The sequence below is a fragment of the Triturus cristatus genome, chromosome 4_1 (assembly GCF_964204655.1).
Source record: "Triturus cristatus chromosome 4_1, aTriCri1.1, whole genome shotgun sequence".
NCBI classification, from domain to species: Eukaryota; Metazoa; Chordata; class Amphibia; order Caudata; family Salamandridae; genus Triturus; species Triturus cristatus.
Window position 1 is genome coordinate 979,088,365 of NC_140585.1, and position 15,581 is coordinate 979,103,945.

A 15,581-nucleotide genomic window follows, 5' to 3' on the forward strand; every position below is an offset into this window, starting at 1 on the left:
CACGTCAAGGCACCAACCACTTTACAGGCCATTCACACACCTTTCATACGTGATACAAACAAGACCATTCGCACCACCAGGCACAAAAGCAACACATTACAAAATTCACAAAAAGGGACAAGGTACACCCTGCTTCAGAAAGACAAATATTACTGCACAGCCATCTAATCCGCAAGCACACACACATACTGGTTGGATTTGGCACGAGGGTGAGTGATGGTTCAGTAGATACAATTGTATTAGCAAGTGATTTCACAAAAATGAAATGCACTGGTAATAATTGAAAGGGCGAGAAACTGAACCATTGACTCACAGCTCGTGAGCTGTAAAGCCACGACAAGGCACCAACCTCTTTACAGGCCATTCATACACCTTTCATACGTGTGAGACATACAAAACCATTCACACCGCCAGCCGCGGGCCCATCACATAACAAAACTCACACCAGCACACAGCGCCATTCAAGGGCCCATCACTTTCACACGCCCACAATCCAGACACAGCAACTACACAGGCTGATGGATTGCGTGGAGTGGCACTCAGCTAGCAGTGTGTGTAGTGACCAGCAGAAAGTCACTACTCACCCACAGCCAGCCGAGCGCCAGTCCACACACACCGCTAGCAGAGCGCCAGTCCACGCACACCGCTAGCCAAACACCAGTCCACGCACATCGCTAGCCAAGGGCCAGTCCAGGCACACCGCCAGCCAATCGCCAGTCCAGGCACACCGGCAGCCAATCGCCAATCCACGCACACCGCCAGCCAAGCTCCAGTCCACGGACACCACCAGCCAAGCACCAGTCCGCACACACCACCAGTCCACGCACACCGCCAGCCAAGTACCAGTCCACGCACACCGCCAGCCAAGCACCATTCCACGCACACCGCCAGCCAAGCTCCAGTCCACGCACACCACCAGCCACGCACCAGTCCACGCACACCGCCAGTCCAAGTACACCGCCAGTCCACGCACACCACCAGCCAAGCACCATTCCACGCACACCACCAACCAAGTGCCAGTCCACACACACCAACAGCCAAGCGCCAGCCTACACACACCGCCATCACATTTAGGATTTTTTTAGAAAAAAATAAAAACACAAACAAATCGCAAATAGATACAAATCTTCAAACACAAAATCAGCAACTAAATACATTGCACTAACACCAACCTTGAAACAGAATCAAATTATCCAAAGAATACAGACCAGGCAGTTCACTTTACCACTCATGAATGCTCCCAAAAATTATTTCGCGTGTGGTACGCTCTAAAACAAGCAGGGACACACAGTGCAGGTTGAGAAGGACAGTCGGGTCAGTACATACGACTCTCCTTCCGCGTACCTCTTCGCCAACAGACTCTACATCTCCTACTGGGAAAATCTTTTGAGGGTGTGGGAGGAATGTGATCTGGAAAGTGGCGATCTTTCAATCTAGCAACATCCTCCACCACTCCAACTCTAGGAACACCTGCCTGTTCCACTACAACAAGGCTGCCTATTACAGACTCCTGAAACTTAGCAAAAGTCATCTTTGACTCAGGGCAAGAATCCTGGAACACAACAAAAAGCATTAAACATTGCCAAGTGGAAAAGATGGATAGCCAATTTCTTGTACCAAATGTAAGCCTTACGAAGAGCAGTGTAAGGTTCCAACCTCTGATCTACTCTGTCAACACCACCCATGTGCCTATTATAGTCTAAAATGCACACAGGTTTGCGCGCTTCAGCGACCTGACCCCAAACAGTCACAGGTGCAGTGCTTTCATCATGGATGGTAGTCAGCATGTAGACATCTCTCCTGTCTGAAAACTTCACAGCAAGAAGCTCCTGGCAATGCAACGCACTGCACTGTCCCCGCACAAGCTTTTGACAAACAAGTTATTTCGGGAAACCTTTACGGTTAGAGCGGATTGTGCCACAAGCAACAGTGTCCACTTTGGCCAATTCCCTGAACAACCGCACACCAGTTTAGAAGTTATCTACATATAAATGGTGGCCTTTGTTAAAAAATCCTCTACCAAGTTCCCAAACAATTTTCTCAGTCACTCCAAAAGTGGACGGACAACCAGGGAGGTTAATCCTAGATTCCTTACCGGTGTACACCCTGAAATTAGAGACATATCCAGTCCTACTGTCACACAGCATATACAGCTTTATTCCATAGCGTGCCCTCTTACTAGGAATGTATTGCCTAAAAACCAAGCGGCCCTTGAACAACACCAAAGACTCATCCACTGCAATTTCTTTCCCAGGGGCATAAATCTCAGAAAATCGATCAACAAAGTGATCAAGGACAGGCCTAATCTTAAAAAGACGGTCACACTCAGGGTGATCTCGTGGGAACGCTAAACCATTATCAACAAAATGCATCATCCGAAGCAGAAGCAAATACCTGTCACGACTCATGACTGCCGGAAAAATAGACGTTGCCATCAAGGGACTGCTAGACCAATATGAAGACATTGATGGCTTCCTTAGCAAGCCCATCAAAAAAGTTAAACCCAAGAACTTCTTCATCTCTTCAACATTTGTGGGAGTCCACCGGGTAGCTCTAGAGTGTGGCTTAAGACTGGCACTGCTGTCCCTCAAAAACTGTTCGGCATACAAATTAGTCTGCTCAACAATCTCTGGCAAAAACACATCGTCCATAAACAACTGAAAAAAATTTACCGGCAAAAAGTTTTCAGTATTCACTCTAGACCCTGGAACACCAGTAAACTCTGGCAATGCCGGCTGCACCATGCCAGGGGCAACCCAGAGGTCATCACTTTCAAAGGGAAGCCTTGCAGCCCCAGCCTGCAGCCCAGATGCCTCTTGCCGCACTACACCAACGGGAAGCCTTGCAGCCGCAGGCTGCAGCCCAGAAGCCTCTTGCCGCACTACACCAACGGGAAACCTTGCAGTCCCAGGCTGCAGCCCAGATGCCTCTTGCCGCACTATCGGCACATCAGTCTCATCCTCTAACACAGGCACTTCATCCGCACTAAGAGTATCTTCATCATCCGATGACTCCATACGGAGAGAAAACTCACTGCCAGAATCGTCCCCTGCCTCCTCTCCCTCAGATGCAGAGTCAGTCTCTGAACCATGGTCAAAGGAAGACTCAAACAGCAAACCAACAACCTGCTGAGCAGTAATCCTGCGGCTAGCCATTATACTTACTAAGATAGAAGACTGCACAAACAAGTCAACCAACAATGTGCAAACCAAGTAAGTAAGATCAATGTACTCAAAAACTATACAATTCAATTACAAGAGACAGCTGCACTCACCAGAACCTACTCTGCAGTGACACAGCAAAAACAAACGATATCAACTAGAAAGAACAAAAAAAAATAATTATTCACAAGACAACAAAATACACATCGAGCACAAATGCACACAGTTTTTGATACTCAAAAACCAAAGATTCTACTATTATTATACCATTTGCAAAAAAAATTCATGCAGAGAAATTAAACACATTTACATTGCACAAAAAAAAGTCTCTTACCAAACTACACAAACAGTAACGAAACCGCAAACTGAAAAGAGCAAAAGCCTTCACCTAGAACAAAAAAGTAAAAAAAAAAACAATTAGAATTGCAATACACAAAAAATATAACAATAAACATAAACATTATAACATGCTATGTTACTACCCAAATGGTAAATCGGGTTGTGTGCCAGGTGGGGCAGAAAACAGCAGGAAAAAAAAACAGGCTAATCTGTCCCGGGGCGTGGGGGCAAAATACATATTATAAAAAATTGCCCCCTGTAAGGGACCGTTGCCCAAGGGGTCACTTCCATCTTTATTAAAACTAATTCCCTGGTGTCTAGTGGGCTTTTCTGCCCCCCCCCCTAGGAGCAGAAACAGACAGAAAGACGACCGATCTGCCACCAGGGGAGGCAGAAAAGTCTTAACATTATTTTGGCCCCCAAGGAAGCGACCCTTGCCCAAGGGGTCGCTTCCTAATGCAGAAACAGACATCCCTGGTGTCTAGTGGGCTTTTCTGCCCCCCCTGGGAGCAGAAACGGATACAAACACGACCGATCTGCCCCCAGGGGGGGCAGAAAAGTCTTAACATTATTTTGGCCCCCAAGGAAGCGACCCTTGCCCAAGGGGTCGCTTCCTAGTACAGAAACAGACATCCCTGGTGTCTAGTGGGCTTTTCTGCCCCCCCTGGGAGCAGAAACGGACAGAAAGACGACCGATCTGCCCCCAGGGGGGGCAGAAAAGTCTTCACATTATTTTGGCCCCCAAGGAAGCGACCCTTGCCCAAGGGGTCGCTTCCTAATAAAGAAACAGACATCCCTGGTGTCTAGTGGGCTTTTCTGCCCCCCCTGGGAGCAGAAACGGACACAAACACGACCGATCTGCCCCCAGGGGGGGCAGAAAAGTCTAAATATTTATTTTGCCCCCAAGGAAGCGACCCTTGCCCAAGGGGTCGCTTCCTAATAACAGAAACAGACATCCCTGGTGTCTAGTGGGCTTTTCTGCCTCCCCTGGGGGCAGAAACGGACATAATCACGACCGATCTGCCCCCAGGGGGGGCAGAGAAGTCTTACCATTGTTTTGGCCCCCAAGGAAGCGACCCTTGCAAAAGGGGTCGCTTCCTAATAAAGAAACAGACATCCCTGGTGTCTAGTGGGCTTTTCTGCCCCCCCTGGGAGCAGAAACGGCTAGAAACACGACCGATCTGCCCCCAGGGGGGGCAGAAAAGTCTTGGCATTAAGATTTGGCCCCTGGAAGCGACCCTTGCCCAAGGGGTCGCTTCCTTTCTGCACACAAAGACATCCCTGGTGTCTAGTGGGGCATCCCTGCTCCACGATCGCGACGCTGTGCGCGATCGTGAAGCAGGAATGCCCAGCATTGAGACATCAGGGGAGAGGAAATACTCTTTCCTCTCCCCCGATGCCTCAAGGCATCCCAATTCGCCCCCCCCGCCACACCGGAGCGAAACACTCACCTTCTCCGTTGGACGTGCTGGAAGAAATGGATTCCAGCGCGTCCAATGCTTCCTGATGACGTCGTCGCGCGCTGACGTCATGGGGAAGCGTGGGGGGGCTCGGGGGTGGCAGCTGCCATCCCCCTCTGTGGGGGCACGATCGATGCCCCAGGGGGGGAGCGCCAGCGCTTCCCCCAGGGGCTGTGCTCATGACGGAGCGGTTCCGTAATAAGCACAGCCCAACCGATGCTAATGACGGAACCGCTCCGTCATGAGCATCGAAGGGGTTAAGCACTGATTTTTTAACCTACTAGAAACAAATGAGAAATCGTATTCTTTGTTTTCTCAGTGTTTCGGTCCACTCACTGCATCTGTGAGAGTCTTGCTCGCTCCCCCACCAACCCTCCCCAGTTAACCCCATTTGTAAGAACCCCCCATCACCCCTAGCCACAGCTGCAGTCATAACAGGAGGTGACAGGTCGGAGTCTCGTGTTGCAAGATGGACAGCAACTTAATATCAGGACAGGAGCACTTAAAAAACAAAGCACTGATTTGATAGGTAGCTAGTTTAAGGCCTTCTCCTAATTCCACTTTAATTGGAAACGGCGATGCCTGTCTGCCCCGGAGTGCCAGTGCGGGATTAGAATGGCGGGAAGAGGTGGGCTCGGCAGCATCTGAACAAACTTTTCCAGCGCTCCCTGCGCCCCAATTGTAGTGACCCCATCAGATGTCACCTCACGTGGTGAAGGCTTCCTGCTTCCCTCCTTGAACAAGGCAGCCACTGACAACAGGAGGAAGGGGCAGTTAAATAGTAGGGCATCGAACGGCCTCTGACTGCCCATCTATTGTAAGCCAGCCCAGTGGCTCACTCAAATGAATGCATGCCGCTGAGAACATACCGTGTCCTAGAGGGGATAAATCGAAATTCCAGGACTGGTGCGGTAGAAAGCAACTTATAAGCAATGTAAGTTATCATTATTACAATGTGTAGAAGAGCAGTTCCTTTCTTTGTCAATCACAAATAGTAAACATCTGTGGGCTGTGTTGGGCGGACCTGAAATGAAATATACACACATTAAAAGAGCAGCATCTTATGAGCTTCACCAAAACAAGCCACTAGCTGAACGAGGCTGACCTAAAGCGCACATTCCTTGTGAATAGAAAGCAACATATCTTCAGTTCATCCCAGAACTAAAATGACAAGGCTGGGCTGGTTGTGCAGGTCTTGGATGACACATGGATATTTGAGGTCTCCACCTGACCCAGTGAATTAAACTAAATGTTGATTTTGCCAATGCTTTTTTTTTTTTGCGCTGATGTTAATCTGCTTGCCTATCCACGTTTAGAACTCGTGAACAGCAGATCACAGCAGATGTCAGTTAGGAGCGGTGAAGTCACTGCGCCACCATTCCACCATTCAAGCTGCGAAGCCTTTGCACAAGTGAAAGTTACCTCAAAACCAAACTGGGAGGTATGGCCTGGGACTACCGAACTTCCCCCTCCCCCACCCTGTGTATAAACCACATCTATTAATGATGGACATGAGAGGGGAGTTTCTTTGGAGGCGGGGGTCGTACAACCCACGGCCGTATTTATTAAAATATGAAAACAAACTAAAATTGAATTAAACAATATTTACAGAATTTACGCAGAAACGTAGCATGACATTTGATTACAATTCATATGTACAGATATCAGATGGCTAACCTTAACATATTTCGAATACATAGTTTTTCCTATCCAAATCTAACATCTGGATCATAATCATACATTAACTACTTTCTGCGTATCCTATTTGGGCCTACGGCAAGGTCGCTAACCGATGTCAGATCCTTATCAATTAGCCACACCCTCCCGTAGGAGTGCACATGCGCAGAGGGCCCGTTTACCGAGGGCCCCCCCCGGTTACCCCATACGTTCCCTGAACTCCATTAAAAATGGGGGCTCTTGCACACTGCGCCATTTAGTGACGTCATCATGCCAGTGCGGGGTGGCCAACCAGCCTAAAGAAAGCGTGACTCCCCCCATCCCCGCACCCATCCAGCCAACCGGATGTACCGCCCCTGGAGTTATAGGAGAGACCCCTTGTCCCTCCCCCTGGGCGACCCCATCCAAGAATGGCGCCGCCTCCTAAGGACCTTACATTTACTGCCCACCAGTCATAACCTTACCGCCTGACCAAGGAATAGCAATAAATACAATGATTGATGACCTGTAAACGGGAAAATGCCTAAGGAACAAAATCATACTGTCAACTTCATAACACAATAACCCCATTGCTACAGGGGATGGTGGGTGGGCAAAAAAGGTTGACAGCCTCCTCGAGGCTGAGTGCGGCAGGCCTGGGAGCGCGGGACAAAGAGTCCGACTCCCGCGCTCCCCGGCCTTTTATCAAGTAATACCGGGCAAGCCGGTTCTAACCGGCCTGCCCCCTGCTCCCCCTTGACCCGGAAGCGCCTTAATCGCTTCCGGGTCAAGGTGGAGCCCCTACTAGCCAATCCCCGCCGCGGCGCGTCCACTGCGTCATAATGACGCGGTGGAGCGCGCCACGCCCGGGAGAGCAGGCAAGGGGGGGAGGGGGTCGGCGCCCCGCCATACCGGCCCCGCCTTTCTCTATGGCCTGGGACTACCGTACTTCCCCCTCCCCGCCCTGTGTATAAACCACATCTATTAATGATGGACATGAGAGGGGAGTTTCTTTGGAGGTGGGGTCGTACAACCCCCGGCCGTATTTATTAAAATATGAAAACAAAATAAAATTGAATTAAACAATATTTACACAATTTACGCAGAAACGTAGCATGACATTTGATTACAAATCATATGTACAGATATCAGATGGCTAACCTACATAGTTTTTCCTATCCGAATCTAACATCTGGATCATAATCATACATTAATTACTTTCTGCGTATCCTATTTGGGCCTACGGCAAGGTCGCTAACCGGTGTCAGATCCTTATCAATTAGCCACGCCCTCCCGTAGTAGTGCGCATGCGCTGAGGGCCCGTTTACCGAGAGGCACTTCTAAGAAATGTCTAGCCAAGGATGGGGCTTTCACACCACTGTCACACGCACCTCTCTGAAACCTCAAGCAAGGCACTATGTAAGTGATAACACCATGGTTTGGCGTACTGAAAAAGTGGGTGAACGAACTTATAAAACGTGCAGAGATTTGGCGAGCGATAGGCCAGTGACCGTCCATCTTCACTCACCCGCCCCCTTATCTAAATATGCAACAGATCACACAGGTGCAATGTTACGCACTGTTTCTAACCATAGTGACATTTCCACAGGAAGCTGTTTCAGTACAATACAGCCGGCTGGTTTTAGCAGCAACCACGTTGTTTTTGTTTCTTTAACAACAATATTTTGTTTTCATGATAACAATCGGTTACATATGTTGTGACTTCCGGCCTATGGCTAAGCTGTGAGGTCTAACGCCAGCCTCTTGTCGTGCTGTCTCTCTCACCGTGCTGTCCCTCTCACCGTGGTTGTATTACCTTCAGGGTTAGGACAAGGAGATTTAGGTGGAAGACTTCACAGCTCAGTGGGTTGAGCAAGTGCTGTAAAGATCAGAGTGATCTGCAGGTTTTGTAAACACATAAATAAAAGGCATTATCATTTACGATGCCGACAGCTCAAACTCTCGCAAATGCGAGACCTATTGCATTGCAAATGCTTGTTTCTGCTTGTGTTCTTTTTATTTATATTGCGTATGTTAGGAGTTTGTGTGTGTTTATTGTAGTTGTTCTAGAGAATGAATGGAAGGAATAGTCCGTGGATTAATGGATGGATGCATGTGCGACAGATGGGTAAATAACTGGATCCTCGCATGGTAAACAATTTTTAGTTTTATTTTGACTTGATTGAAATTGAAGTGTATCTGTCACAGTTCATTAGAAGCACATTCATTTGCATGTTTTACTGCGTAGCCTATATAAATAAGTGATACTCAAAATTACGGCCCGGGGAAGCATGCAGCCCTCCTGACCTTTACATGCGGCCCCCTGGTCAACAGCAGCACTGGGCTGCTACTTAAAGATGTTAGGGTTCAGCCTGCAAGAGCATGCACTAGCACGTGCGTCTCACTTGCAACACACTGTTGTTAACAAGCATTCGCAAAGCCAATAGGTCGAAGCAATACTCCAAGCAATTGGACATGTCAATGTGAATGTCTTGTATCCAAGTTGTCTAGCAGCACATCTACTGTTCAGCATAGCTAAAAGTTACTGAAAGCCCAGAATCATAGGACGTTGAGCTGCCGCTGAGTCTCTTTATCCACCATGTTGAGTTTATTGTCCTGCTCCTCATAACACAAAAAAGTGCTATGACGTGGCTTTTGCCAGCCGCATCATAGTGCTATTTTCAGTGACTTTCAGTCTTGCTGAACAGCAGATGTGCTGCTAAACAACATGGCTCAAAGATATTCACATTGACAAGGCCAATAGCTCGGGCATTGCCAGGATCTATTGGCTTTGCCAATGCTTGTTCAGTGTTGATGGAATCTTGCTGAAAAAATGTGGAAGTGATAGAGAGAAACAGTTGAGGAACTTTGAAGTGAAGCGAAGATGTGGCATAACGGGCAGAGCTGCCGACAGGGAAACTAGAGAGCCAGTTTAAAATGTCAGGGGTCTGCTGAACAATTTGTGATTCTTGGCAAATCACCTACGCTTTCCCCTGCCTATGACAATGAATGTGTCATTGTGTAAAGTAACTGGTGAGCACTTTAAGTGTTCCTATACCATTGGCTGGAATTAGCACTATGGCAAGATGGAGGACGGAACAAGCACTCCAATGTTATTGGATCGTGCAAAAAACAAAAAGCAGCAGCAACGAAGGAGGTAGTGAGGGGACGGGTCAAGCAGGGAAGCAGAAGGGAATGGGGAGATGGGCAAGCAACGATGGGAAAAAAAATCTTAACTGAAGCATGATCAGCGACAAAAATGAGTGCATCATTGTATAACGTAACCGTTGAGCACTTAAAGTGCTCCAATACCATTGGCTAGTGTTCGCGCTATGGCAAGACAGACGACGAAGACAGCGATCCAATACCATCGCATCTTGCAAAAAAGAAAGTGTCCTTGTTTAAAACCTTGTTAAGGAATGCATTAGTTTATGTACACACGCATGCATTTTAGTGGTCTGTGTGTATGTGTACAAGGGAGACAGCCTGAAAACTCCCATTATGTGCATGTAAACAAGACAAAAATAGCTCATCAAACCAGGAGCAGTGAAAGGAGACGTACACTATGGGAGGGCCAAACACAAGAAGAGGGCATGACTCCCGCATGCCACATGACGAATGGCATCAAAGAAAATGAGAGTGACGCTGAAGTTTTCAATGGTACTAGATGGGCGTCCAGTAAGCCACTAGATAATAGAACACAACATGTCTCTTCGAAACAACTCATGCCCTGTCTAGACGAGACCTAACAAAAAGCTTGAAGCCCACTCATTACTTACCATTTGTTGCTTGGGTGGCACTCTTCTTTACAGCCTCGTAATTCATCAAGGCAGGCCTACCATCATTTCTGTTCCTCTCTGTGGAGCTTGGTTCAAGCCCTGATTGATTCAACTTAATCAGTGCTTGTCCACTGCTCCTGATTTAATTGAGGTACTATTTTGTTCGGTTTAACTTTTTGTGCCCTTTTTTCATTTTTGTTTTCTTTTTTTTTTTTTGCTTGTGGGCGCGGTTCTCAAAAGATGAGGATTATTTTATTTCAAAGCGACATTGTTTCTTATGTGTAATTTTTTTAATGATGCTTTAACACATAATTGTACAGTACACCCTAATCCACCTACTCCAATCCATGGCAATTCACCCCACCTCACCCCACACCAATCCACCCCACTCAATCCAATCCACCCCGACCAATCCAATCCTCCCCACTCCAATCCACTCCAAACCACTCACCCCAATCCAAACCACTCCAATCCAATCCTCCCAACCCACCCCACTCCTAAACAATCTGCTCCAATCCAAAACAAACTGTCCCTCTCGAATCTTCTGCACTCCAATCTGCCCCACTCCAATCCAAAGCAATCTGCCCCACTCCAAAACAATCTGCCCCCTCCAATCTGCTCAACTCCAGTTCAAAACAATCTTCCCCACTCCAGTCGAAAGCAATCTACCCCACTCCAATCTGAAACAATCTGCCCATTCCAATCTGTCCCACTCCGATCCAAAATAATCTGCCCCACTCCAATCAGCCCCACTCAAATCCAAAGCAATCTGCCCCACTCCAAAACAAAACAATGTGCCCCACTCCAATGCACATCACCTCAATGAAATCCACCCCTCCCCAAAACAATCCACCTCACCCAAACTAATCAGTGGCGCGTGGTGACCCTCAACACTGGAGGGGCGTCAAGGGGACTGAGAGCCAAACCCATCAGGGGCCAAAAAGTCAATAACAAAAATTCTAACTGTGCTTACCCACCCTCTCCGCCTGGTTTCATTCTCCTCTGTGTTTTCTTCTTTCTTCTTGGATGCAGTCAGCGTGACAGCAACTCATGAAGCCATAGGCAACCCTCATCTGCCAATCCCAACGCTGCTCTCATGCTGCAGATGAGCAATATGAGAGCAGCGCCAGTATTGGCTGGAGTGGGCTGCCTCAACGCTTCAGCAGGCACAGGAGGCCTGTGTCTGCTCTCCACCAAGCTGTCTGGGACAGCTAGATGGAGACGTTTACACTGCTCATGTCAGACTGGCTGCCAGTCAGCAGCAATACCCCACCCCCAAACACTTCTCGGGATGGGAGTAGAGAAACTTAAAACAGTAATTAATTTTTATTAAAGTTTTATTTTTAATTTTTACTGCACTGGCAGCAGGGGGGTAACGCTCCTCTGCCCTAATGGGGGGACCTCCACTGAATCCAATCCTCCCACTCCAATCCAATCAGCCTCAGTCAGATCAAGCCAAATCCAATCTACCCCACTCCAATCCACCCCACTCCAATCCACCCTACTTCAATCCACCCTACTTCAATCCACCCCACTCCAATCCACCCCACTCCAATCCACCCCACTCCAATCCACCCCACTCCAATCCACCCCACTCCAATGCACCCCACTCCAATGCACCCCACCCCAATGCAATCCACCTCTCCCCAACACAATCCACCTCTCCCCAACACAATCCACCTCACACCAATCCAATCCACCTAACCCCAATCCAATCAGTGATGGGCGGTGACCCTCAACACAGAAGGGGCACTAAGGGGACCGAGAGCCAAACCCACTAGATTCCAAAAAGAGATTTTAAAAAAAAAAGTACTTACCCACGCTCTTCTTCGTGTTTCACTTCTCCTCTCAGTGTTTTCTTCTTTCTTCTTGGATGCCTTCAGCGCAACAGCACCTCATGGAGCCTCAGGCAACCCCATCTGCAAATCATGATGTTGCTCTCATGCTGCAGATGAGCAGCATGAGAGCAGCGCCAGGATTGGCTGGAGCGGGCTGCCTCAACGCTCCAGCAGGTACAGGAGGCCTGTGTCTACTCTTCACCCAGCTGTCTGAGACAGCTAGGGGGAGAGGTTTTCACTGCACCTGTCAGGCTGGCTGTGGCAAGACAGCTGACCAAAGTGACATGCGTCGTGTAAACTGGAGTGAGCACCACTCCACTGCTGCCAGGCAGCAATATGCCGCCCCCAAACCATGCTTGGGCTGGGAGCAGTGAAAAATAAAAGGTAATTCATTTTATTAATGTTTTATTTTTCACTTTTGCTGCACTGGCCGCGGGGAGTGGGGCGAAGGTGGGGGTGAGGCTCCTCCGCCCTAATGGGGGGACCACAGTTGAATCAAATCCACCCCAATCCAATCAAGCTAAATCCAATCTACCGCACTCCAGTCCACCCTACACCAATTGGCCCTACCCCATCCACCCCACTCCAATCCAATCCACCCATCCCAATCGACCTCAATCCAATCCACCCCAATCCAGTTCACCCCACCACAATCCACCTCAACCCAATTCTCCCCAATCCAATCTACCCCACTCAATCTTTTCCACCTCACTCTAAACCAATCCACCCCACTGCAATCCAATCTACTCCATACCACTCTACTCTACTCCAATTCACCCCACTCCAGTCCACCCCAACCCACTCCAATATACCCCACTCAAATAAACCACACTCCAATCCACCCCACTCCAGTCCACCCCACCATAATCCAATCCACTGCAGTCCAATCTACCCCACTCTACTCCAATTCCACCCCAGTCTACCCTAATCCACACCACACCATTTCAGTCCACCCCACTCAGTCCAATCCATCCAGCCCACTGCACTCCAATTCACCCCACCCCAGTCCAATACACCCCACTCCAATCCACCCTACTCCAATCCACACCTCATGTCCGGTCCAACCCCCCACTCCACCCCAATCCAATCCACCTCACCCCATTTCAGTCCAACTTACTCCCATCTACCCCATCCAGTCCAGTACACCTCAATCCAATCCACCTCACCCCATTTCAGTCCACCCACTACAATCCACCCCACTCAATCCAACCCACTCTACCCCAATCCAATCCACCCCTATCTACTCCAAACCACCTCAATAAACTCCACCCTATTCTACCCCACTCCACTCTTTGTCACTGCATTCTAAGACACGTTCTGCCTCTGAACCAATGAACTTTACGCCCCTTTAATCAACTCTATGATACTCTACTCCCCCTACTCCACTCTACGACCCTCTATTCCAACAAATCTAATCTATGACTCTCTACTCTTAGAACTCCACTCTAGGACACTTCACGCCACAAACGTTTAGCCATGCTGAACAGCAGCCACACTGGTTTACAACATGTTGCCAATAGCTCTTCTATATGCAAGACCTATTGGCTTTGCCACTTCTTGGTTTTATTTTTCACTGGGACCATTGCCTGCTGGATGCCCTGATGAGTCCAGGTGCGCAGAAAGAAGCTCTTTTATATTAATGTTACCATTATTCTTTAACTGGTTTACCTCCTTCTAAACCAAATCAGCAACCTATACTGAGTGACATTTTTTCTCACCTTAACAACATCCATTTTAAGTTTATATAAATCTTCCCTACAACGCAAACATAATGTATTTTATATTGATGCTCTTTAGCGGAATAAAACACTTTCTTGTTAACCTATTGTACTTTTGTCTTACTCAATTAATTTTAATATGTTTATCTTTTTTCCTCCAGAATTTAGCCTATGAAATTATTCTAACATTGGGCCAGGCATTTGAAGTTGCCTACCAGCTCGCACTTCAGGCACGGAAAGGGGGTAACTCTTCAACACTTCCTGAAAGCTTTGATAGTAAACCATCCAAGCCAATTCCTAAACCACGTGTTAGTATTCGAAAATCATTGGTAAGTTAAAACGCAGATCTCTACATCTACCTTTTAATTAAATGAAGGCTGAAGCTTGCGCCATATTTTAAATAAAGTAATTATTTTATTTGCTAAGTATGTTGGGGTAAGGTTTTGTGTGTGTGCTCCGTTGTGCATAAGCAGGAAACCTATTGCTTTTATGTGTTTTGATTTGTAAACATGCTTTTTCAATTGCCCCAAAATTCCGGAATTTCGATATTTCATGTTCAATTGACAGGGTACACACTGAGAGTTGTCATGTTGCCGTTGTAGCAGACATTATAAATGTCAAGGTGATTAAAAAGACAGGATAGTTTCGACATTTGATTATGCTAAGAATGCCTGGCCTAAATCAACTCAGAATCTGGCGACAATTTTACCTTTGAGAGTTGCTCATCCCTATCTCTAAATTCCAAGCAGAGTTATTTATTTATTTAACAGAGTTTTATATAGCGCGAACTTGACCCGAAGGTATCGAGTATCAGAGCGCTTTACATGAGCACCAGTTGTGTTACATGAGAGCACATTCAATATTGTTAGGCATGGGGAGATTAAGTGATTTGCCCAGAATCACAGGATGTTGCGCGTCCTTGCCGAGACTCAAATCAGGTTCCCCAGATTGGAGGTCGACCGCCCTAGCCATTAGGCCAACTCTTCTCACTTAGTTGGAAGAATATGTTGCTCTTGGGAAATCAACAACATAATATATAGTTACTTACCTGTCATTCTACTTCTTCTAAAGGGTTATATTAATTATAGTCATAAACACTGAATTGTCCCTCCCGTGTGCAGGATCTCAAAACAACTTTTATAAACGACATAAAACATGTCAATGTATTTGCTTTTCTTAAGAGAAAAGCCAATTTTCCTAAGAAAAAGAAATGTTTTAGAACAGCCCATAAAAGGCTGTATTGGCTAACTTTCAGCTATAAGCTTAGATTAACCTAGTGACTAGAAAAGCACTTTCACAAACCTTTTTTTTTTTTTAAAGGAAGGATGAGAGAAAATATTGACTATGTAGCCTAATACGCAGAGGCTGGAAGGGCTGGGGGATCTGCACTGCTCCTCTAATCCTCTAAAGAATAACATACAACAGTATGCCATCATGCCTTGTAAGTGGCAGTATAGCCATATCTTTTTTTTTTTTTACAGAGATGAAGGATCATGGTAAAATGGGGATACTTTCCTTTGCCCTTTCAGTGGGGAAGATGGAGGGTTGCTTATGACTATATTGAAGATTCCCTTGAAGAAGAACAAGGTGTCCTTCTCCTTCAGGGGGTATTCATTATTAGTCATAGGGA

At 47.2% G+C, this 15,581-nt stretch overlaps 1 protein-coding gene across 4 annotated transcripts in view; it reads left to right on the forward strand.

Moving 5' to 3' along the window:
* Window positions 1-15,581, forward strand: part of ANKS1B (ankyrin repeat and sterile alpha motif domain containing 1B) — a 511,172-nt gene that overhangs the window by 462,605 nt on the left and 32,986 nt on the right. For all 4 annotated transcript variants that reach the window (XM_085653883.1, XM_085653885.1, XM_085653884.1 and 1 more), the window contains one exon: window positions 14,113-14,280. In XM_085653883.1, the coding sequence (XP_085510009.1) occupies window positions 14,113-14,280 (168 nt within the window). The remainder of the gene's footprint in view (window positions 1-14,112; window positions 14,281-15,581) is intronic.